Source organism: Saimiri boliviensis, chromosome 3, assembly GCF_048565385.1.
Source record: "Saimiri boliviensis isolate mSaiBol1 chromosome 3, mSaiBol1.pri, whole genome shotgun sequence".
NCBI lineage: Eukaryota > Metazoa > Chordata > Mammalia > Primates > Cebidae > Saimiri > Saimiri boliviensis.
The window spans coordinates 40,343,682-40,370,459 of NC_133451.1; the positions used below are offsets into that span (position 1 = coordinate 40,343,682).

Sequence of the window (26,778 nt, forward strand, 5' to 3'; positions counted from 1 at the left end):
CTTTGTCTTGGGATCAGTTCCCCTTGTCCTTGCACTCAAAGAGTTCGTAATAGACAGAAGTGGAATGCATCACTTGGAGATGTGACCATTACGTAGAAAAGTTTTCATGACCGATTGAGCAATGTGATGCCATGTATCTTCCTTACTGTGTTTCAAAGGGAACCAAACCACACTTTCTGACTTTTGCTGAAATAACTCTGAACGTATCTCCAAAATCTCTACCTTGGGCTTTGATAAAACAAAAGAAAAATGTCCTGACTGTCTCATCTGGATTGCATTGAGCTGCTTGTCCCCTTATAATGGCAGGGTCCATGTCTCTCTTATTCATGACTTCATGCTGAGGGGCTGGCACAGGTGCCCAGGGCAGAGTAGGCACTTAGCAAGTGCCCCTTAAATAAATACATGATTTTTTTTTTCTGAGAAGATGAGCTGCTAGTCATACGAACTCACACACACACAGATATACATATGCCCATGTATGCTCAGTGGTTTACCTGTTTCAGAAGCTTTCCTTCACCTAGGGCCTATGATAATAAACAGCTATGATACTTCCTGAAGGAAGAATCTGTATTGAGGTGGCCCAGAATAGGATAGGGAATACCTTTATTTAACTGGAGTTCCAAGGCATCTGATCATAAATCCAGATGTCCACTTCCACTCCCTTATGTGAGTAGTGCAAAGTGATTGTTTAAACAGAAGAAATAGCATAGATGATTTTATGGTAGAACTTCAGCTCTGAGAAAACTGTTCTTCACCACTGTGGCAGGGTGGTATGGTGGCCTCAGGAAGCACTTCCATGGAGGGGTCATTAAAGAATTTGAGCAGAGGCCCCCTTAGAGCTGGAGATCACTCCTGACCACGCACTAGCGGGGGTCCCCTGCCACATCGTAGTCCTCATTGGCTAGTATTTCTATTGATGGCCTACAGTTCCATTACTGAGTGTGTGGACAGCAACTCTGGTCAAAGGTCAAAGGTAGTATGCAAATCAGACCATTGTTACCCGCTAACAACGCCAGGAAAGAAGCCAGGGTGTGTGTGTGTGTGTGTGTGTGTGTGTGTGTGTGTGTGTGTGTGTGTGTGTTTCTTCTTGGAGGGCAGGGAATACAGGCTTAGTTGTTTTCCCAGTGCAACAGAATTAAGGATAAAGGAAGATCAAGAGAAATAGTTTAAGGCAGTGTTTTTCAAACTGAGAGTTACCACCTGTTGCTAGGTCATAAAATCAATTTAGTGGTTTGATGCCAACATTAAAAAAATGAGCTGGAATAGAATACAATTTAAAAAACATAACGTGTCACACAGTGAAGGCAAAATTGCTTAGGGAAATTTCTATTTCAGTTACATTTATGTATGTGTGTGCTGAGTTGTGATTCAAATTTCTTTTCATGGGTAACAGGTAACAGAGTAAGAGGGCCAGTTGCCTAAAGTAAATAAACTATAACTAATATCCAGCCTTCCATTATTTATTTTAAAAGATTTAAAAAGGCCTAATGAGGCTGGGTGAGGTGGCTCATGCTTGTAATCCCAGCACTTTGGGAGGCCGAAGCAGGTGGATCACTTGAGGCCAGGAGTTCAAGACCAGTCTGGCCAATATGATGAAACCCTGTCTATGTTAAAAATACAAAAATTAGCCAGGCATGATGGCATACGCCTGTAATCCCATCTACCTGGGAGGCTGAGGCACCTGAATCGCTTGAACCTGGGAAGCAGAGGCTGCCCTGAGCTGAGATTGTGCCACTCCACTCCAGCCTGGGTGACAGAATGAGACTCCATCTCAAAAAATAAAATAAATAAATAAGTAAATAAGTAAGAGACCTAATGATAATAATGGCTAATAGTTAAGTACTTAAAATGTGTCATGTACTGTTCTAAATTCTGTACATATAGTAATCCATAAAATCTCCATAACAGCACTATGAGGAAGATACTGTTACTTTAAATTTTGCGTCTGAGCACAGAGAATAGGAAACCTGTTTAGGATTCCATGCCTGTTAAGTGGTAGAGCCAGGTTTCAGTCAGGTCACCTAACTGCAGAGCTCCCTCTCAAAACCACCCTACATTCTGCCTCAAATTTCAAGACTGAGATTTCCGATGCCTTTCTGTAAGCCAGGCTAACCACCCTCTCTGGTTCCCTCTTTCTTGCTCTAACTGCCTCGCCTAGATGTGAGTACAAAAACAAAAATATTTTAATGTGCGTAGTCTTTGTTTCTTTAAAAAACGGAGGTTATAAAAATAACTAGAAATGGAGATTCACTGCAACAGAGCATGGTATCAGATCCCTTGCCCTCTGCCATAGCTTCAAAAAAAAAGTATCTGTTGCCCCTGCTACCCCCACCTGTAAAATATTCCTGATCTGTGGTAAGTTCCACCTCATTTATATGCTAGCCAGAAAAAAAGTCAAAATTGTGGAATAGCAGTCAGAACTGAAATGAAACATTATTGGAACCCCAATATGTGGTGTGTGTGTTTAAGATTCTTTGGTTTTCTGTACTTTAAAATAAAAGCACACCATAAATGAACATGAAATGGAATCTAAAGAGAAGTCCCCCAAGTAGGTCAACTACCTTATAAGGAGACCCTTGAAGATAGCATTTATAGAAACCCTAACTTATAGATCCCATCAAAACATTAGAGAGTGCTGTTTCTTGCTTGGACTATGGTTATTAAATGATCCTCTTTTGAGGTAATTCTGTACGTGTCATTTTATTACAGTCTTTGATTGAGGTCTAGCATTTTTTTGTCCGTTCTGGGTTTTATAGGTAGATGGGAAAGTCAGCATGAATGGAGAGACGGTTCATAGAGAGGAGGAGAAGGAAAGAGAGCGTCCCACGGTGGCACCTGCCCACTCCTTAACCAAGTCCCAGATGTTTGAAGGTGTGGCCAGAGTGCATGGGTCTCCACTGGAGCTGAAACAAGACAACAGCAGCATCGAGATCAACATAAAGAAGCCAAACTCTGTTCCCCAAGAGCTCACAGTAAGAACCAAACATTTCCCCACTTCTCTTTGGGATGATTCCATGGTGAAAGAATCTGTTTTTAAAAATAAGTAGGTCATGATAATGACCATTTCCTTTTATGTTGACATATTAGTTTTCTAGGGCTGCTGTTAAGTACCACAAACTAGATGGCTTGAATGACAGAAACTAATTGTCTCACAATCCTGGTGGCTAGAAGTGCAAAACCAAGGGTGTTGGCAGGGTTGGCTGCCTCCACTGGTCATGAGGGAGAATCTGTTTCAGGCCTTTCTCCTAGTCTCTGGTGGCTTCCGGCAGTTTTGATGTTCCCTGGCTTACAGATGCGTCATCTCCATCTCTGCCTTCATCTTCACTCATCTTCTCCCTGCAGATGTGTCTGTATTTCGATTTCTCCTTTGTATTTTATTTATTTATTTTGAGATGGAGTTTTGCTCTTTTTGCCCAGACTGGAGTACAATGATGCAATCTTGGCTCACTGCAACCTCCACCTCCTGGGTTCGAGTGATTCTTCTGCCTCAGCCTCCCAAGTAGCTGGGACTACAGGTGCGCATCACCACACCCAGCTAATTTTGTATTTTTAGTAGAGACAGGTTTCACCATGTTGGCCAGGCTGATCTTGAACTCCTGATCTCAAGTGATCCACCCGTCTCAGCCTCCCAAAGTGCTGGGATTACAGGCATGAGCCACTGTGCCTGGTCTGATTTCCCCTTTTTAGAAGAACACCAGTCCTACTGAGTAGGTCCACCCTCCTCTGATGTGACCTCATCTTCACTAATCACATCTGCAGCAGCCCTTTTTCCAAATAAGGTCATATTCCGAGTAGTAAGGGTTAGGACTTCAGTAATATGAGTTTTGGGAGGCACGATTCAGCCTGTATTATTGGAGTATAATGGAAGGTATTATAATTTATAAGCTAGAACTTATTTTTCATGTCTCATTATTGGTGTCCAGTGTTATAGAATAATAAGTAAATCTTTAAAATACCTTTTTTTTCCCCCTGTTTATTCAGGACCTCATTAGACTTGTTAATGTCATTTGAAACTAACGGGTGCTATCAGAATCTGGCTTTCCATCCCCAGTGATATATATAAAAGGATCTTTTTCTTATTAGTTAAAGAAACAAAAATCCATTTAAAAGCTGAAAGCAATGTAAAGCATGAGATCACTGCTGAATGGCCAAGCTAAAAAACGTAGGCTAATTCAGAGTCGGCAGAAAAGTGAACTCAAAATAACGTAATATTTGTTGCTTTGGAGTAGAAGGCATTACTGGGAAAATTACGCCTTCTTCCGTCTCTCATCAGAAAGGCTCACACTGGTTTTACTAATCTAACCAAAACGGTCACTACCCAGATGCAGCTCAGCTTTCTGGGTTCGGGCTGGACTCTGTTCAACCTCATTTGTCCTCACAAGAGGCTGAGTTTCTGCTGTTCTAATTTATAGTATTTGGGTTTGTATTATAGTGAAAAGAAGGGGAAGACTGTCAAGATGTTTTCTCCTAGCACCTAGAAAGGCTTGGTGTGAAAGGAAACATCTTCCAGCACCAACGGGGCTGAGTGTTAGGTGACCCAGCTAGCTAAAACCCACCCACAAGGCTGGATATATCATTATTTTTCCCCTCTATGATTAGTCTTTTGAAGACTAAAATTACATTTTTTCAGAGGAGTTGAGAAGATATAACTTTCCCCCGCAGTAGCCAAGTGCTCTATGAAAGAGACTCAAATGGGAATAGACAAAAATCATTTTCTCACCATGGTAACATGTTTCCTAGTCTCTAGGAGCAAAGTTTTGTGATCCAGGCCAATGCGGAGTCTCTCAGCCTGGACTTCAATTTTACTTTTCATTTGCATACAGGTTACCACTGCTACAGATTTCTTGCAGATGATCATGACACAGAGTATGAGTTCTGCTAACAGTGTGAGAACTTAGCTGGTAGAGTAAACATTAACTTATGCTCTTAAAATTTAAATTAGAAGACCCCTAAATTAATTAGACATAGGGGTTGCATTGCTTTTCAGGGGCAGTTAATAATTCTGTTCTTACTTCTCTTTTGCCATTTTTCATGATGAGCATTTTCTAAACTTCCTTCATAAAAAAAGATTTCACATTGATTACATATCCCCCAAAATATGTTGTTTTAAGAGAAGCCAAATTACCTGGTCTGAAAGAAACTATGCTGTTTCAAAAGTTTATGCATGATCACATGGAGAAGGATGGCCTTCTGGACTTTCTTCCTAGAAACCAGCCTGATCCTTGTCACCTAAGGATGCAGGTCTAAACTCAGAAAAGCCTGGGAGTCTTCCTTTTGTGTATTTCTTCCTAGGAGAAATTGCCTAGTTGAGAGTAATTTCTAGTTCAGTGAACCCTAATGTTTCTGAATAGGTAGTAGTATTTATGGATCCTGTCTGTAGAACTTTAGGCTCTTAAATCAACTATGGCAAGGGATATTGCATTACTTTCTGTGTTGGGAAATCTCTGTATATATCTCCCAGACTGTCAGCAAAGTTGTTAGCTGTACTGCGTAGGACTGTGGCTCATTACTAAAACACTCATCATACTCACATGCAGCTTAGGACACCACAAGTTTTCCATTCAGAGTATGTTATCCCAAGAGTCATTTGAAAGAATCACTCTCCAGTAAACCTACTTCTCATTTTATTTCTTTCTGCATGATTCCAAAGAAAGCATTTCTTGACTGTGTTACAGCCAGTATACTCCTGTTAAAAGAAAAATGGAATTAATTGGTCATGGCAAAATATGGTGGCCAACTTAGAATGGGTGGCTGCACTTCAGGGCCTCCCAGGGATTGATACCAGCTTGGACTTCATTTTCTGTTTCAAATTCACTTGCCTGATTCTGTGGGGCTGTCAAAAGATTAGTGTTCTTCTTTTTAAATAGTGTCTTTCTTCCAAAAACTGCATTCCCAACAGATACACTCTCTACAGAGGAGGCGCTTCACCCACTACTAAAATGTCACAATTCCTTTAGGGTGAGCTAGAACTGTTCAAAGGGCACAGCAGCAGCAGTAGGCAGGAGCATGAATTCAGGATGGGAGGCAGAACGACAGGGAAGGCAGCACGGGGCCTGCTCAGGGAAGGGATGCCTGCGGAGCCTCAGCGTCTGTACCCGGGACGGGCTCTACGGATGATGTCATGTCATTTCTTCAGTTTCCTTCTACCTCATCTTTCTGATTTAGGACTATCACTTTCTCACTTAGAACTGGATCCTAAATTAAGTCAGGAATTTTAAAAAATACTTTGTCTGTATCTTCTCATGCCAGATAATTCCCAGTCATCTTCGGTTGAATTACCTTTATGGTAATAAGGTCGTGTAAGGACCTACTCTGTTACCTGTTTTTTGGAATAGAAGAATAAACTTATAAACTCGCTGGGGAAAAATTTTCATAAAACTACCAGAGAAGTATATAGAACAATTGAGAATTAAATGCAGACTCCGACTTAGGATGGTTCAACTTAACAATTTTCCAGTTCTATGATGGGGAAAGGCAGTATATGTTAAATAGCAACTGCACTTCAGATTTTGATCTTTTCGTGGGCTAGTAATATGCAGTAGGACACTCTCATGATGCTGGGCCTGGTTGTGAGTAAGCACCAGCTCCCAGATAGCCACAAGATCATGAGGATAAACAACCAGTACTCTATAGTGCACTGAATCTCCAGATGATTTTGCCCCACTGTGAACGTAAGTATTCTGAGCATGTTGAAGGTAGGCTAGGCTAAACTATCATGTTTGGTAAGTTAGGTGTATTCAGTACATCTTTGACTTAACGATATTTTCGATTTACAGCAGGTTTATTGGAATGTAACCTTATCGTAGTCATGGAACGTCTGTACTAGCTGGTAGGGTAAGAAAACCAGAGGAATGTAAGATTGCAAAGAACAGGCAAGATCCTCGTAGGTCTGGTTTAGTCTGGGAAGGTTTTATCTCAGATGTAGATTTCGATACTTGACAGTAAGTATGGGATTTGTGTTGAAGAGGAGGAGAGGGTATTCTACACACCGGGAAGAGCAGGATCAAAGGCATGGACAGTGGTGAGGAGCCTACCAGAGGACCTCAAGAGGTATAAGAGGTGATGACGGTGCTGTATATTCCAGGCAGAGGGATCAGGTCCTCCTCTGGCCACCCCACCCCTTTGCCCCCAATTATCCTTGAGATACTTTTCAGGGGTTTTGTTCATTTTGGCATCTCTGTTAAAGGTCCAGTGGAAACCTCACACTTCGTTTTTTCATTTAAAAATACTGGCTTCTGTAAGAAAATCTGTTATGGCACACAAACAGACTCCTAGAATATAAGACAGTAAAAGAATTTAGAAGGTTTTCTAATCTGAGGGCTAATATATCCTAAATTTAGTGGCCTACAGAAAGATATTTTAATGTATGTCTCCCCCAAAACTATTCCAGTGTTTTCTTGGTTCACTGTCAGTTATATTTGTATCTGAAGCTCTTCTTTCCTCAATGGCACCAAAATGATCCTTTTCAAAAATACCTAAAATACTTCATGCACTAGATCAAAGGTTAGACTCTACCTGAACAAGTTAAACTGTCTGAGCCTCAATTTATATTTAAAAGGAAGTATAATAATAGTGTATACATCAAATGGTTATTGTGAGAATTCATGTCTGCAGGGCACTTAGCATGCTGTCAGGGTGACTCATAGACCACAGGTGCCCTTCAGCCATCCTTAATATTGTCATACAACAAGCGGGAGTAAGGAAGTTATCATATCTAATACATTTTTCAGAAGCTCAAAAAAGCAATCAGTATGAAGTGTTTTTTTTGGATTAAAGTTAGATGGTCAAAAATTACCATCTTGAACAGATGTGAATTTCATACAAATGAGATGAATTCCTTGTCAGCTTCTACTCAGCTTGTTAGTTGTTCCAATTGTAATTCTCTAGAAAACATACAGATGTGGACGGCTTTTTCTAGAAGATGGTTGTCCTTGTAGACACTTACTTGATTCTTCCTGCAGCTCTTTTTTTTGGTCTTTTTTTCCCCCACCTTTTGTAGAGAATGGGATCTCACTGTATCGCCCAAGCAGATCTCAAACAATTCTCCAGGGCTCAAGTAATTCTCTCACCTCTGCCTCCCAAAGCACTGGGATTACAGGCATAAGCCACCATGCCTGGCCCTTCCTGCAGCTCTTTTTGCCTCTTCTGTTGTTCCCTCCTTTCCAGTTCTGGCCCCTTCTGCCACCTAAACTCTTACGACTCCCACCCATCGACCCCTGTGTCCCTCCCTTCCGTGCCTGTTCATCAGATCTCTCTCACCAACTCATCTCAAAGGATGTAGCCCATGCTCTCCCTCCTAGCCAGCACCATCTCACCAGGTTTGTGGTAATTCTCCCTCATTGACCATGGGCCAAACTCACCTACTGGGTATCTAATCTATCTACTTCATCTGCTTTTCTCAAACTAAGTCACAAGGTAGGTCTGTTTTTCCCATTTTAAAAAGCGCTAGGCCTTCCTCTTGAAAATTCAGTACTTATATTTTCCAATCCAGGAAAATTACAGACAATCGGATCTTTCTTGAAACGTTGCATTTTGCAGTGACAGCAGGGTGAAGGCATTTGAGTAGGTGCTGTTTTTCCTACAACTGAGACTAACTGCAAATTCCTTTTAGAAGGCAAATGTCAATAAACATTTCTTTAGAAACTGGTTTTCTCCATCTAGAAGTAGTTGTAAAATTGCTAGTTTTGATGATTTTTTAAAAGTCATGAAAGGTATGTAGATACAGATGCATTTACAGATTTCAAGAAAGCACACATCAGGGTAAATCAAAAATTAACCTAGCCTATCCAGTTACCTGGATCAAAACCTCATTATTTCTTTTATTTGAAAAGTTTAGTACACACACAAAAAAGTTTAAGACATGGAGAGCCTGATTCTCCATCTCTGTCTTTCAGTGGCGGTAGATATTTGGAGGTATAAAAGTGAAAAGAGAAACCCATGCACAGCATGTGTGACACCTGGGTTGTGGTGCCAGAGCATAAATAGACTGATTTTCCAGGCTTGTGCCCAGATAAGTTATTCAAGACAAGAGCCAGGAAATCGCCCAGAGTCGCAAAACCATTGCTCAGGAAAGGACCCTGGACATGACTTGTTCCAACCCGTGGAGGTTACATGATCAATCCAAGCTCCCCAGCAACTCCATGCTAGAAACAGGCTCAGAACCTAGGCCCTGGGTCTCAGGACGGGGTGCCTGCCCTCCTGCTTCACATTTCTAGTTCATCTTCCAGTGTCGTTCTCTGGGCCAGTTCACCACCACGATTCTAGTTAAAATGAGCAGCCAGATGCCAGGTAGGCTTCGGGCTAGACCATGTCTCTCTCAAGCCAGGAAACTGCCACTCCCACCCAAGGCCCCAGGGCTGAGTCTGGCACCCAGGCGGTTTGGATTGCGTTCTCAGTGAAGGGGAAGCCAGCTCCTGGCTGAGTCCCATGCAACCTTTCTCTGCTCTCATTCATTCACGTCCAGGGATCTGTTTTTATTTACTTGTTTTTCATTCTTGAAAAAGTGTTACCAGTTGGAGAAGGGGAGGGCTCTCCTCTGTGGAGCTGTAACCAAAGAAAAATACAAGTCAGAAAACAATTTTTCCAGCAAGGCAGGTTTGTTTGAAGCCAGCCTCTGAGTGTATCATTGCCAACTTTGAATTCATTTCCTTTGAAGTAGTGATGTGAGTACAAAAGTAATAAGCCTCCTGGATGGAGTATCCAGACATGAGTTAATTAACCTGGCTTTGGGGATTTTCCTTGATTTCAGATAGCCTATACACATTGCAGAATACAGGAAACTGTGGAGAAAACATCAACTTCCTATTACTCAAAGACACCCTGAAATTAATGCAAGATTTTTAGAAAATGTGTATTCTTCTTTTTCTCAGTGTGTATGAAGTATTTTTAAATAGTTCCTGTTACTTAAATTGCTTGCTTTTTCTCTTACTATGTCTGAATATTTTGCTAGCTGTAGCCAGATTTTGATGACTAGTATACATTTAAACTAAGCTTGAGAGTATGCATTCCATAAATAATGCATAATATTTATTTACTTAACAAGGATTCTGCACCTGGCCTCTAATCCCTCAGAACCCGGACTGAACAGAAATCTCCAAGATAAGCTGATGGCTGGGGCAGTTGGGTTTCCAGGAGCCCTAGGAAGGGGAGAGATTCCAGGAGTGGTCTAATCTGTTGCAGAATAAATGAGTGGGAGGTAGAGGAAAGAAAGGGAATGGAAAAAGCAGTTTGAATCATTTCAGCAGTAAACGAGACTCTCAGGTGATAGATTGCCTGTCATGGATCAAAACCTTCAAATACTGGAGGACAGCTTGGAGCTGGTGTGACTCCAAGCCCAGATGATGGAGCGTTGAGGTCACCAGCACAGGCAGGGTTCCCACTTCCCCTGCCTACCAGCAGTATGACCTTGGGTAAGTCACTTAACCTCCTGGGCCTCAGTTTCTTCATTTGTATAAAGGGAATCATATTGGAACCTACCTCCTAAGCTTGCTCTGAGAATTATGTGAGATGATTCTTATGAAGGACTCAACAGCACTGACACGTGGCAAATGCAGTAAATATTGATTGTGATTTCTGCTGTTGCTGCTATCATTTTACCACATCAAATGTCAGGATAACCTTTAAAGCATCCTTTTTAAGGTAAGGTAAATTGGATTATCTGGAGTTTGGTGTTAGAGTGCTGAGCCATACAGAAATGCCTTGAGAAATGTGAGAATTCTTGAAAGTAGAAGTTCTCCGTTAGGCATGCCTAAGTGGTAAAACGCTGCAGGAATGTGGTGTGCTGGTACAATAAACCTTGGTGAAGCAGTGCTTGAGCACCCTGTCCCTCTGCATCACACATTAGGTCTAAAGGGCTTCATGAATTATCTTCTTTCATTGATTCTAAGTGGCTCACTTTTCACATTTTAACATCTCTAAATCAGGATCTGTCTTACAATCAATGGTGTGTCATATTTAACCGATGGTGTGTTTTCTTTCTTAGTAGTACCTAAAGTAATAAAAAAAATTGATGGTATTTTAGATTTAATAAAATATGTTCATTTCTTTGAACAATTTTGGTCTGGGGAGGCTTTGGCCCTGTTCTATAGTTACATATTTTTGTTTATAGTGTTTGGAAACACCAGTGTTCTCAAGATACTCATTCATCAATATATAATTGCAAATTTGTTTCCCAGCCTCAGATAGTTTTCTATAACCTAATCCTTTTGTGGGGAAGGCGAAGCTAAAAATAAGTATTTCTGCCAGTATTTTCCATATAGACATCATAAAACAAAAACATCATCATGTATTAATATTTCTACATGTGTGAGAAAGCACTTTAAATTATAAAACCCAACTTATTCTTTGCAATGCTAAACTGATAGATCTTCAAATCCTACTACCATGTTGGTGGTTCATATAGCAAACAATGTAAGCACACACATGTACCATAACCTAAATGTAATTTAAAAAGACCAACTCTTTTCACTCATTAAGTCTCTTGCAGGGATTCAATTCAGACTTGTTGATATATTAAAATATTTTCAAATCCATTAAATAATACTAAGGTGATGCATATTTCCTGCCTAGGTTTTTTAAAGTGCAGTTTAACTTAATATTATATTCTTCCAGAATTGATACATGAGTATTCATCATTAGAAAATGCCCATCTAATTATGAGGATTTCAAAACTACCCCATCCTCCAAAGAAAAGTCACATTTTTGCCACTAAATGCTATTGTAAAACTTTTTTTTTCTAATTTTTATTTTTATTTATTTTTATTTTTTTGAGAGGGAGTTTCGCTCTTGTTACCCAGGCTGGAGTGCAATGGCACGATCTCGGCTCACCACAACCTCCGCCTCCTGGGTTCAGGCAATTCTCCTGCCTCAGCCTCCTGAGTAGCTGGGATTACAGACACGTGCCACCATGCCCAGCTAATTTTTTGTATTTTTAATAGAGACGGGGTTTCACCATGTTGACCAGGATGGTCTCAATCTCTTGACCTCGTGATCCACCCACCTCGGCCTCCCAAAGTGCTGGGATTACAGGCTTGAGCCACTGCACCCAGCCCTGTAAAACTTTTTAGAAACTTGAAAGTTTTGTTGTTTGAAATTTCTTTGTTTTTAATGAATTCGGTGATGGTTTCCACCAATGCATTAACTTTAAAGACCTTTCATTTTGAGAGGCAAATTTTGATTTATGGGTAAAATATATATACTTAAGAGAGATGAATAAATTCATAGTTCTTGAGAACCCATGGGGATACTTTATGAAACATTTAATAATGCCTTTTCTGAAACCGTTATCTTAAAACCTTTGTAAAATTTATGCAATATTTTATACACACTTTAAAATTTAACTTTAGTTTTTTACAAGAAACTTCTACCAAAAAATGCAATAGTCATTAACTTGCTCTCTTTAAGTCAAAATATAATCTAGCTAATATTTAATTCAACATTTTATTCATTTTTACCAAACATCTATTGTAATAGCAGGATAATTTCGGACTTCATTCTAGGGTCAATTGGCTCCAAATGAAAGACAATGTAAAACTGCATTGATTTTGTTTTTCAATTACAGAAGTAATACATAGTCATTGTAGAACATTTTGGAATATATAAAATATATGTAAAGAGAAGAAAAAGTCACCCAAAATTTAAGCACATTAAAAATAATCACAATTGACATTTTGTATTTTCTTACTGTTTTTAATATATGTTAATATATGTATTAGCAGATATATTTATGTGTATGTATAGGCATGTATATAATCTTTTTTTTTTTTTTTTGAGACGGAGTTTCGCTCTTGTTACCCAGGCTGGAGTGCAATGGCGCGATCTCGGCTCACCGCAACCTCTGCCTCCTGGGTTCAGGCAATTCTCCTGCCTCAGCCTCCTGAGTAGCTGGGATTACAGGCACGCACCACCATGCCCAGCTAATTTTTTGTATTTTTAGTAGAGACGGGGTTTCACCATGTTGACCAGGACGATCTCGATCTCTTGACCTTGTGATCCACCCGCCTCGGCCTCCCAAAGTGCTGGGATTACAGGCTTGAGCCACCGCGCCCGGCCTGTATATAATCTTATACATGTAAACATCAAACTGTATATGCAGTTTACATTTCCTATCATTAGACAGTATTTTCACATATCATTAAGTATTCAACATCTTATTTTTTCATGATTATATTCTTTTTATGGACATGCAGTAATTCAATCATTCCCCCATTGCTGGATATTTAAATTGTTCCAATTTTTTTTTTAACTATTATAAATTCCATCAAGGGTAAAACTGATACATTCAAGGTCCTGCTGAGAGAGAGAGGAACACAAGCGTTGGCGTAATAACGTGAGGTACCACGGAGAGGAACATGACAGTGATGTGGCAGGTAGATAGCGAGGTCCGAATCACAGAGACCTCTTAGCGGGGAACAAGGAGTAAAGGCAAACCTGGAGACCCAGCCAGAGAAACAGAAAGGAAGTGATGGACATGAAAACGAGTGTGTTGGGAACTAAGTAGGACTTGGCAAATGATGAATATTCATGAGGTATGAGTCAGAGATCAAAGTTTATGTGATGGGAAGAACTGGTGCCATAAACAGAAATTGTCAAATTTGGAGGAGAAGGACATTAACCCTAGAGGTGAAACCGAAGGTCTTGATGGACTCTCACAGCTGGAGATGAAAATACGAGGCATACACAGAGAATGCAATGGTGAATCCGTGGGACTAATTGATGTATCTGAAGGTCGTTCAGCACAGGTGAAGGAAAACAGGGTCCAGCTGAAATCTTTAAGAATGATCCATATTTTGGTGAAAAGGAGTAAGAACCAGTGAGAGAAGAGGAGGCTGAGAGTGGGGAGGAGAGGGAAAAGGAAAGAATGAATTAGAACACTAGTAATAGAGGTTCACTGGGAGCCCAGGAAGGATGAGAACTTCAAACTAAAAGTCACAGCGCCAAGGGCCGCAGGCAACTATGCCCAGGATAGGCCGCTGAGGAGCTGATTGTAACCTTTACAGAGCCACAGAATGACTTCACTGGTGCTATGACCCTAAGCCAATTTGAAAGGCGTTCAGGAACAAGCGGGTGATAGCCATGATTTTGAAATTTTGATGATGAAAGAAAGGAAAATGTGGGATGTATGTCCAAGGCGGTCATAGGAGGTTTGGGGAGATAGTGACCTGCATGGGTGTCCTGTTTCCAGTATAACATCTCCCTCCAATCAATCCAGGCTCTCACCTTGAAGCTGCCTAGGAAGCAGAAGAGGGAATTTCTATGGGCAAACCACCTTGTTGGCCTAAAAATTACTGTTTAAAAAAATCATTTATAGAACCTTTAAAGGAATAATTTATTCATGGGGGGGGGGGAAATCTCTTTTTCAGGCAACCACTGAGAAAACGGAACCGAATAGTCAAGAGGATGAGAATGATGGTGGAAAACCAAGAAAAGGGAATATAGAACTTGCCACATCAGGTTTGTTTCATAAGAGACTAGCTTTAAGGTAAATCATGATAACTCTTAAGATGTAGTGGAAATAGTCAAGACTTTTTCCTACTGAGCCACAGAAAGGTAGGAATTAGACTCTAGGAGTGGTGTGGTTGTGCTGCCACCTAGAGGCTTCTTGGGGAAATTCTGACCATACGGTTAATGTTGCTATGAAAATAGGAGCCCATGCTTTTTTTTTTTTTTTTTTTTTTTTTAAGGTACCCAGTTTTATTTTGTTTCTTAAATATTTATCTATATAATCATAAAGAATATCGTTTCTTCTATATAAATCATGCTAAAAATTGACGAGAAAATTTTGACACAGTAACAGCAATAGATAAACGAGAGATAAAAAATATATCATAAAAATAGATGCTGAAATGATAAAGCTCATGAATAGTTAAAAAAAAGAATAAAATAATGCTATGAATCTGGACAGTGAGTATAAATATGCTATATTCATTGTTTTAGGAAGGCGGCCCGTATTCCCTAGAGTCTTGTTCTTCAATATTTTTTGCAGCCTTATCGATATATTTAATGCATTTCTTCTTTTGAGAAACATTAAAACCTCTCACCCTCAGCAGGAGAATCGCTTGAACCCAGGAGCTGGAGGTTACAGTGAGCGGAGATTGTGCCATTGCACTCCAGCCTGGGCAGCAGAGCAAGACTGTCTCAAAAACACCACCACCAACAAAAAAAACCTCTCACCCTCTTCCAATACCAAATTATTATTTTTTATAAGTTCTTTCTCCACTGTTAATCACCAAATTATTTTAAGTGTCATTTTTAAATAAATTAAATGTCATTTAATAATAGCATATACTTTTTCAAACTAGATTGTGCCTTCATGTTTTGATATGCCCCCTTAGGTAGTGACTTTTCCACCCCTTCTAAAGTGAACCTAGTTCTTTATGTATCAGAGAACACTTTATTTTCATTGCATTATATACATATATCCCACACTCCATAACACATTCCAATTAAGAAATTCCGATGTTAAAAAAGGAGCACTGAAATACAAAAAGAGGAAGCATCAGATTGCTGCCCATCCACTGGGAATGTAGAGGCCAGGTGCAGTGGCTCACACCTGTAATCCCAGCTCTTTGGGAGGCCGAGGTGGCTGGATCACGAGGTTAGGAGATCGAGACCATCCTGGCCAACATGGTGAAACCCTGTCTCTACTAAAATATCAAAATTAGCTGGGCGTGGTGGCACGAACCTGTAGTCCCAGCTACTCGGGAGGCTCAGGCAGGAGAATGGTTTGAACCCAGGAGGTGGAGGTTGCAGTAAGCCGAGATTGCACCACTGCACTCTGGTCTGGCACCTGGCAACAAAGCGAGACTCAGCCTCAAAAAAAAAAAAAAAAAGAAAAAGAAAAAAGAAGATTCACCTGTAGATGTTCTCCTCTCCAGCCCATCTGCCATGATCGTGCTATATTTGTGTCAGCATTCTGTTTCATGTAGTATTATTCAGATGTAAACCCTGACCCTTACTAAAAATTTCAGTTCTTCATAGTGTGGTGATAGGATACATTTTTTGTTGCCTGTTGTTCTATAATAATGCAAGGGCTTTGGGAATTCCAGTGTCTTCGGTTCTCTTACGCCTCTCAGCACGCTGTCATCCAATTTACATTGCCAGGGTGGGATATGCACTGAAGGTACTTTGTGGCATTGTAGAATAAATGGTCCTATAGTTACTTGATTTTCTTTTTTTCCTCTCTGTTTCTGGATATAACTCCATTGCAGAACCACAGCATTTTACAACAACTGTGACTCGATGCAGCCCTACTGTGGCCTTTGTGGAATTTCCCTCCAGCTCCCAGCTGAAGAATGATGTGCCAGAAGAAAAAGACCAGAAGAAACAAGAAAACGAAATGAGCGGAAAGGTAGAGTTGGTGCTGTCGCAAAAGGTGAGGAAAGTGGTTTAAACCCACAAGTTAACACCGACCCATATTGCAGCTAGCTGCTACTGTGGCAGTTGTGAATAATGAAAATTTATTTTCTCTCCTCATCTTTTTCCCTATCTTTCATCTGTAGGTTTTTATGTTTGTTTGTTTGTTTTGTGAGATGGAGTTTTGCTCTTGTTGCCCAGGCTGGAGTGCAGTGGCCCTATCTCAGCTCACTGTAACTTCCAACTCCTGAGTTCAGGTGATTCTCCTGCCTCAGCCTTCCAAGTAGCTGAGACTACAGGCATTTGCCACCATGCCCAGCTAATTTTTGTATTTTTAGGAGAAACAGAGTTTCACCATGTTTGCCAGGCTAGTCTTGAACTCCTGACCTCAGGTGATCCACCTGCCTCGGCCTCCCAGAGTGCTAGTATTACAGGCATGAGCCACAGCGCCTGGTCCTAATCCATAGTTTTTCTAAATATAAATATGCTGCTTGTTCATTGTAAAATTTTGAGTGTATATATATATATATATATATATATATATATATAGTATATATATACTATATATATATACTATATATATATACTATATATACTATATATATACTATATATATATACTATATATATACTATATATATACTATATATATATACTATATATACTATATATATACTATATATATACTATATATATACTATATATATACTATATATATACTATATATACTATATATATACTATATATATATACTATATATATACTATATATATACTATATATATATACTATATATACTATATATATACTCTATATATATACTATATATACTATATATATACTCTATATATATACTCTATATATATACTATATATATATACTCTATATATATACTATATATATATGCTATATATATATATATATAGAGAGAGAGAGAGAGAGAGAGAAATATATATCTATACACACAGACGTATTACTATGTAATAAATGTTGGGGAGAGATCCAAGATGGCTGATCACTAGCAGCTCGGGATTGTAGCTCCCAGTGAAAGCGCAAAGAACGAGAGGATGCTACACCTTCACATGAATTCTTGTTGCTCACGCACCAGGAGATTCCCAGCGGAGGAGTCTCACGGGTCGCCAGCGCGACTCTTGTGACCGGCGAGGCGGTTTTGCCGGCGCCTCGGTGCGTCAATTCTTGGTGCAGAGTCCGAAAAGCACCATCAATCTTAACGCCACTGATTTAGTCGGTGCAGTGGGTTGCTCAGATTTCGGCGCTGAGAATCAATAAGTTGGACGTCCACTCAGAAACCCAATTACAAAGACGGTAATTATAAAGACCACATGGATAAATCTACAATGAAGGGAAGAAAACAGCCAAAAAAGCCTGAGAATACCCAAGATCAGAACGCCTCTCCCTCAGCAGGGGATCCCAGTTCCTCATCAGCAACGAAACAAGGCTTGATGGAGAACGAGTGTGTTCCAATTACAGAAGCAGGCTTCAAAACGTGGATAATAAGAAACTTCCGTGAATTAAAAGAACTTGTTCTAACCCGATCCAAAGAAACTAAGAACTTTGAAAAAAGGTTTGACGAAATGTTAACAAGAATACACAATTTAGAGAGGAATATAAGTGAATTGATGGAGCTGAAAAACACAATACGAGAACTACGTGAAGTATGCACAAGTTTTAAGAGCCGAATTGATCAAGCAGAAGAAGGGCTATCAGAGGTCGAAGACCAACTCAGTGAAATAAAACAAGAAGACAAGATTAGAGAAAAAAGGATAAAAAGGAATGAGCAAAGTCTCCAAGAAACATGGGACTATGTGAAAAGACCTATTCTACGCTTGATAGGTGTACCTGAACGTGACGAAGAGAATGAATCCAAGCTGGAAAATACGCTTCAGGATATTATTCAGGAAAATTTTCCCAACCTAGTAAGGCAGGACAATATTCAACTCCAGGTAATACAGAGAACACCACAAAGATATTCCTCAAGAAGAGCAACTCCAAGGCACATAATCATCAGATTCACCAAGGTTGAAATGAAGGAGAAAATACTAAGGGCAACCAGAGAGAAAGGTCAGGTTACCCACAAAGGGAAGCCTATCAGACTTACAGCAGATCTCTCAGCAGAAACCCTACAAGCCAGAAGAGAGTGGGGACCAATATTCAACATCCTTAAAGAAAAGAGCTTTCAACCAAGAATTTCACATCCAGCCAAACTAAGCTCCATAAGTGAAGGAAAAATAAAGTTTTTTGTGAACAAGCAAGCACTCAGAGATTTCATCACCACCAAGCCTGCTTTACAAGAGCTTCTGAAAGAACCATTACACATAGAAAGGAACAAACAGTATCAGCCTTTCTAAAAAATACCAAAAAGAGCATCAATATAATGAAGAATTTACGTCAACTAATGGGCAGAATAGCCAGCTAATATTAAATAGCAGTATTAAACTCACATATATCATTATTTATTCTAAATTTAAATTGACTAAATCCCCCAATCCAAAGACAGACAGGCAATTTGGATAAAAAACTGAAACCCATCAGTATGCTGCATCCAGAGCCATCTCACATTCAAGGATACACAAAGACTCAAAACAAGGGATGGAGAAAGATTTACCAACCAAACAGAGAGCAAAAATAAATAAATAAATAAAAAGCAGAAGTTACAATTTTTGCCTCTGATAAAATAGTCGTTAAAGCAACAAAGATCAAAAGAAGTAAAGAAGGACATTATATAATGATAAAAGGATCAATGCAACAACAAGAAGAGCTAAAGATCCTAAATATATACGCACCCAATACAGGAACACCCAGACATACAAGACTAATAAAGAGACTTAGACTCCCACACAATAATAGTGGGAGACTTCAACATTAATATTAGACAGATCAATGAGACAGAAAATTAACAACAACATCCAGGACTTGAACTCAGATCTGTATAAGTAAATGTAATTAACATTTATAGAACTCTCCACTTTAAATACACAAAATATACACTCTTATCAGTACCACATCATATCAACTTAGAAGTTTAAACGAAATGTTGGTTGGCTCCTTGTTTGTTATTCTCTTCCCTCATTTTCTTTCATGTCTCCATTATTAAGGACAATTATAGGCATGCCCATATTTACACTGCATTCTAGCCCAGGCAATAAAGCAATACCCCCATTCTCTCTCCCTCACCTCTTTCTCTTTCTTCCTCTTCTTTATTCTTTTTCTTATTGTTCTTTTTTTCTTTCTCTAAAAAAAAAATGTATCAGGTAATAAATATATTTTTAAATAAACATCGAAATAGAATGAGAGAAGGCATAAAAATCACTGAAACATACCTATTAGTAACATTCGGTAAATGTTCTTTCAACATCTTTTAAAACTTACTTTAAATCATTGATTTTTTAATTCTGAGGAGTTCAGTACAAAGAAAAGTGTAATGTCATAAAAGTTCTAAAGCCTTACAGTTAGGTTTTAGTTTGCTGTGTGTGTTTGCTTATTTGCCTTTTAACCTATCAGCTTACTAGCTGGTCTCTTTCCAGTACTTTCTAGTATTTGTTAGCAATGATACTTCTGATGCCCCTGGATTTGGATAACAAGAAACCTAGAAAATTATTATTCTGATGTAATAGGTTTTAAAGTCTAGTTTTTATTAAGTTTTCTTCCTTGTTTAGGGTCTCATCTCATTCACATCAGTTTGATTTGTTTTCAGGTACAGAGTCTAAAAATATTCATCAGTTACATCAGTAAATCTCAACCTTGATTACCCTTGAGAATTTAAAAAATATAAAGCTAGCTGGGTGTGGTAGCTCACAATTGTAATCCCAGCACTTTGGAGGCCAGGTCAGGAGGATCACTTGAGCCTAGAAGTTCAAGACCAGCTTGGGAAATCCAGAAAGTCTTTGTCTCAATAATAATAATAATAATAATAATAATAAATAATGAACCAGGCATGGTAGTGAGCACCTGTAGTTCCAGGTACTATGAAGGCTCAGGTGGGAGGACCACTTAGCCCAGGAGGTCGAGGCTGCAGTGAGCCATGTGTACACCACTGCACTCTAACCTGGGCAACAGAGCAAGACCCCATCTCAGAAACAAACAACAATCCAAGTCCATTCCACACCAAATAAATTAGAATCTCTGGAGGCAGAGCCCAGGCTTCTGTAGTTTTTTAAGCTCCCAGGTAATTTTAATGGGCCACCAAGACAGAAAACCACTGACTTTCACAGCTAGAAGACTGTATGTGATGGCATCCCAGCTTTAAAAATGAATCCTCAATTTGGATCTGACTTTAAAGTGAAACATCTACCACTTGTAGTTCCAGTTTATTCATCATTTACTCAACCAGTATTGGCTGTGCATCTACTATATCATGTCTGGCCCTGTGCTAGGTACTGGGTAGTCAGCAGTGAACATCATACAGCTCCTGGCCTTTGGAGCTGAGAATGATGTATCCTTGGCAGAGCCTCTAAAATGGCTGCTGCTGCTTTGATGCCTTTTCAATATTTTAGACCCTAGCTATTCCTTTTTTTTGGAGACAGAGTCTTGCTTTGTTGCCCAGGCTGGAATGCAGGGGCATGATCTCGGCTCACTGCAGCCTCCGCCTCCTGGGTTCAAGTGATTCTCCTGCCTCAGCCTCCTGAGTAACTGGGACTATAGGCGCATGCCACCATGCCCAGCTAATTTTTGTATTTTCAGTAGAGATGGAATTTTACCATGTTGGCCAGGATGGTCTTCTCAATCTCTTGAATTTGTGATCTGCCCACCTCGGCCTCCCAAAGTGCTGGGATTACAGGTGTGAGCCACCGCACCTGGCCCTATTCCTCATTTTTATAGAGAATTAAAGAATGGTCTGAAGGTCTGGAAAGGAGAACTAAATGGGGGTCAAATGTTGGGAGGCAGGCAGAATTTCCCGCCTTTGCAGGTTTCACTTTATCCACATCAGACTAGGAACCATTATTTATTATCTTTCCAAATTTGCTTGCCTTTCCCACTTAAATCTAAACCGAAAGGAAAAATCTATATCATTGCAAGAAAAAAGTTTAACTTGAACAGAATGAATATCCTAAGTAAAAAGTAGTCATTGCAAATCTCAGCTGTGCAACCTCATCTTGGAGTCCATTTGTGGATCAGCAGAGTCACACCTGCCCTACTATGGAAAAAAATGTTTTCAGGAGTTCTTCAGTTTGTTTGTGTGTGTGTTTTTGTGCATTTTTCTTTTTGGCAATCTGGTAAACATTATTCTCAGAATATTTTTTAAAGCATAAAATAAAATATGCAGGATTACCAAGTTATTCTTGGTATCATGTGGTACCAAGTATGTATGGCCCCTGAATCCTGTTCTATTGACTCCAGGATAAGAACCCTGACAGTTGATGAGCAAATGGAATGATGGTCTTTGTATCCTGTGCTTTTCTCACTTGGACTATGTGAATTTCTCCCTTTTCTTCCTTCCCTATTGTACAGTCAGCTCTTAGATAAAGGGAGAATGGCAGCCACCATGATTGCTACAGCTTTTATTTCCTGATTTCGATGGAGAGTGTTCCCTTTATAAAACAAAGCACCCATGCTTACAGGCTGACCTTTTTATATAGCGGCCATTTTGAGCATTGCTGATGACTCTTAACTGTTTCATTTATGACCAGGCATTAGTGAAACATGTTTTTGCCAGCCTCCATTATGAGGAAATGATACGAGGTTAATGATTGGTGGGTTGTCAGCTTGGGAAGGCTAGACCTTAGCATTTGCTGTGTAGCACCAACATTCATCTGGATACCTGGTTAACCTCTGTAATGCAGAATGAGGTGATTAGTTTTCTTCAGGATTCTCTTAGAGTTGAATATATTATTCATAAAGAAAAATAATTTTTTCTGAGGGTAAATTCTAACATTAATTTATTCTGAGGACCAAATTAGGGATCAGGGTGTGATGAAGCAAGTGCTCCATTGTCTCATTGGCCCTGAGGTAATTTATCTGTCAGGAACACAGCCACCAGCCAAGGAGTGAATCAGAGACGGTCCTGTGAGCAGCTAAAAAGACATAAACTTTTACAACCACACTCTTCATTCAGACCCATGCGCAGTGTCTGCTGATGCTTATTTTAGACATTTTGTCTTAATAAGTTTGGTAATCTGGTCTTTCAGTGATCAATTGATTAGAAACAACAAATCATAAGGGTGCTTCTACTAAAGATCATTCAGATTAGGGAGAAACAAAATTAAGCAGCAATAACAAGAAAAATCTATTTTGCAAAGCAAACGTAAGAATTTTTAAAGTCTGTAATTTTGGAATTATATATAAGTAATGACAAGTAGTCTAATGTGCCTCAAAAATTCCCTAAGGGCATCAAATACTAAGGCACCATTTGATGGTGGTTATTTATAATAATGCTTCTTTGTCAACAGGCAAAGGATATTGTCTTTCATGTGCTTTGCATAAATTCATGGGGGTTATGTAATGTCTTGAGAATAATGTCCATTGAAAAGTAATATTACTTTAATGTTTAGCACTTATAGAGTAAGATTTGTTTTAATTATCTTAGGTGGAAGATCTAATTTCCTGACGTTACAAATTCAGTTTTGTGTGGTACCATGAAGAGAATTTGTGACTGCTCAGTAAGAAAATAAGAGAGATTAATATTTAATTCCAAAGATGGAATGTTGTCTTGTGGTTTGGAGAAAAGTGATCATCACATTTTTATTGTCTTTTTTGATTTATCTAAAAAATGGACTCTCTTAATGTAGAGAAGGATGAAAGTGCTTACTTAGGGAAAGAATAAAAAATTAAATGTTTAAAGTTAAAGTTGAATATTAAATGTTTGAACTGATTGACTCCTGTAATAGCCATGGACCCTTACCTTTTATGTCACCTGTGCATTTATTAATGGACGATTCTTATAATGTTTATGCCTGTTGTTCATTGTCCAGGTGGTAAAGCCAAAATCTCCAGAGCCAGAAGCAACGCTGACATTTCCATTTCTGGACAAAATGCCTGAAGCCAACCAACTACATTTGCCAAATCTCAGTTCTCAAGGTAAAGAGAAGGATATGTTTTATTGTAGGTCTGCATGTTCTGCCGGGCCCATCTGTGGTAAAATATTACTTAATTTAAAGGAAGATTACGTCCTTTATGTTGATATTCCTTTAGCCAGGGTGTTTGCCAGAGTCTGCGATAGCTGTATTTATGACTTCAGAATGGAAAGTTGGATCTGGATTTTCTGTTTGACCAGACCAGGAACCCTAGCTGCCAGGGCCATTTGGTCTGCCAGGTATTATGGGCACAATAGAGCCGATACAAGTGTTAGAGCTTTAAAAATGTTTATTATCTCCAAAATAGAAAAAGATAGTCACAAAATCAGAAATTAATATACTCAATACAACATTTAATATAATGTCTGTTTCACTGTTCATTCTGGTCTTCATGAATGTCATTTAACTTGACAATAATTTTGAGAAAAAGCCAGATTTTTTAAACTCCATAATAATTCCTGAGTGCATGATAATTATTGAGAAATCATTCACCATTATAGATTAAACAGGTTATAGACATTTTAATCATCCCCAAAATTATTTGTAGCTGTATATAAACATATATATATATATGTGTGTGTGTGTGTGTGTGTGTGTGTGTGTGTGTGAAATATATGCATGTGTATATGTACATATGAGGACTTTAAAATGTTTAACACATACATACTGAGGATATATTTTCATATGTTTGATATATTTTAATGTGTTTGATATGATGTGGGAAGGGGTTGCTTCTAGAAATATGGGCATTCAGGGCCTATAAGAAAGTCTTAAAATGGCATTGACCACCGCAAATTCCCTAAGTACTGTGTAGACTATATATAGGGTTGTGAATTTACCCCTTTACTCTTTAAGAACCAATTTAAATCCCTTCATCCTGGTGGGAATCCCAGGTGCCCGTGACCACCAGAAAGGACCCTGAGGGATGTGAACAGTAGAGGATGGATTCTGAGAATTCCTCAACCCAGAGGGACTGTTCTTCAAAACAGACCACTGAGTTTTACTGCTGTGAGATCTCTCTCTAGATGTGGAAACAGGGCTGGATGTGGTGGCTCACACCTGTAATCCCAACACTCTGGGAGGCTAAGACAGGAGCAGCACTTGAGGCCAGGAGTTTGAGACCAACCTGGGCCACATAGCAAGACTTTGTTACTGTCAGAAACATAAAATTAAATGTAAATTAAAACTTTTTTTAAAAAAAGAAACAGCCAGCGTTCAGGATGCAAGAACTATGGGTTTCTCGTTTTTGCTTTTTTTTAATAGACTTTCCCCAGTGCATTTTGTAGATTTAGCTTTTTACTTTTCTTTTTAATTGGTGGGCAGCTATTTGAGTGACTGGCAGAATCTGAGTTGGCTTCCATTAGCGATCATTGATGTTTGGCAGATAAATTGGGCTTTATCTACAACTGTTGGGAAGAATTAACTGTGTATGTACTGATGGTTACTAGGTTTCTTTGGTTTTGTTTTTTTGGGTTTTAATTTTTTTTGTGTGATGGAGTCTCACTCTGTCACCAGGCTGGAGTGCAGTGATGTGATCTTGGCTCACTGCAAACTCTGTCTCCCAGATTCAAGTGATTCTCCTGCCTCAGCCTCCCAAGTAACTAGGATTACAGGCGTGCACCACCACGCCCATCTAATTGTTTCGTATTTTTAGTAGAGGAGAGGTTTTACCATGTTGGCCAGGATGGTCTCAATCTCCTCACTTCGTGATCCACCTGCCTCGGCTCCCCAAAGTGCTGGGATTACAGGCGTGAGCCACTGTACCCAGGCAGTTACTAGGTTCTTAATGTGGAAACAAGTTCAATACTGTTTTCAAAGCATTTGTCTTAAATTTGTCAGTCCTACTGTCCTGAAGGGAATTAACAAAAATAAGTATTACAACTGTCCCAGCAAATGGCCATATTTGAACCACTTTTAATTCTGCCCTAATTCTAGTACTTTGTAATTGTATAGGTAAGCAGTATAGAGAGGGAATATTTTAATCCATGTTAATTTTAAGCCATGTTAAAGCCATGTTTTGTTTTCTTATAAATTTACACATTCCATTAGTTATTATGACATATTTTGATTTTATAAAATGTGCTGTTGAATTAAGAGACTTTACTTCATTCTTTACCCAAGTTGAATGCTTAAAAAACAAAATTTAGTAGAGTACTGAAACATTTCAAAATTTACTCTTTAAGATGCAATTATATTTGGAGTATACCAGTTGTATATTTGTATTAGTTAGCTTTCATGCTGCTGTTAAAGACATACCTGAGACCGGGTAATTTATAAAGGAAAGAGGTTTCATTGACTCACAGTTCCACATGGCTGGGGAGGCCTCATAATCATGGTGGAAGACGAAGGAAGAGCAAAGGGATGTCTTACATAGCCAGCAAAGAGAGGGTTTGTGCAGGGAAGTCCCCTTTATAAAACCATCAGCCCTCATGAGACTTATTCACTATCATGAGAACAGCAGAAGAAAGACCTGCCCTCATGATTCAGTTACCTCCCACCAGGTCCCTCCCATGATACATGGGAATTATGGGAGCTACAATTCAACATTTGAGTGGGGGCACAGCCCAACCATATCAATATTTGTACTGGTTCATGGAAACTGTAATTATAGCTGCAGGCTCTGGAGACAGAATGCCTGGGTTCAAATTTTTGTATGTCTAGTTCTTAGCTCTGTGACCTTACCCAGCAGATTTTCCTTCAGCTCTCATCAGCACTTGTAAACTAGAAATAATACTAGTACTAACCTCATAGGGATATTAGAAATATCAAATGGGAGAATCCAGAGAAAGTGTTTAGCTCAATACCTGGCCCAGAATAAGCATTTATAATGTAATCTAGTAATTGTAGAATAGCAGCAGCAGGAGTAAAAGAATAGAGCAAGAACCAGGCAGAAATAAAGTGTTCTTGAATCCTTTCTTTAAAATCAGAGTGCTCACAAAGAAAAAAAGAAAAAAAGAAGAGTGTTCATGTTGTGGAGATCCAGTTTTACACTGTAGTTCTCAAACACTGGTATGTGTCAGAGTCCCTGTAGTGCTCGGAGCCCACCCTCACAGTTTCTGATTCAGCAGGTCTAGGCTGGGGCCAGAGGATTTGCATTGTTTACAGGTTCCCAGGTGATGCTGATCCTGCACATCTAGGGACCACACTCTGACAACCACTGGCCTCAAGTATTTATTTAAATTGTGCACCAAAGATATCATTGATTGATATGAAAATAACAGTAATAATACCTTGAAGTTTGTAAGTTCCTGTCTTTCAAGAAGCAAAAGATCTCTAATAAATATAACCTTAAAATACATGATTTGTCTTCAGTTGAGATGGGGATATGGGGGAGGCATAGGTCTCTGCCCAGCACCCATTTAAGAGACTGGTCTGAAGGTGAGCATCAAGTCCAAT

General features: G+C 39.2%; 1 protein-coding gene across 15 annotated transcripts in view; it reads left to right on the top strand.

Annotated features, from left to right (window-relative positions):
* LIMCH1 (LIM and calponin homology domains 1) overlaps window positions 1-26,778 on the top strand; it is a 362,412-nt gene that overhangs the window by 305,969 nt on the left and 29,665 nt on the right. For all 15 annotated transcript variants that reach the window (XM_074396063.1, XM_074396064.1, XM_039468101.2 and 12 more), the window contains 4 exons: window positions 2,757-2,972; window positions 14,361-14,451; window positions 16,209-16,372; window positions 23,281-23,386. In XM_074396063.1, coding sequence (XP_074252164.1) covers window positions 2,757-2,972; window positions 14,361-14,451; window positions 16,209-16,372; window positions 23,281-23,386 — 577 coding nt within the window. The remainder of the gene's footprint in view (window positions 1-2,756; window positions 2,973-14,360; window positions 14,452-16,208; window positions 16,373-23,280; window positions 23,387-26,778) is intronic.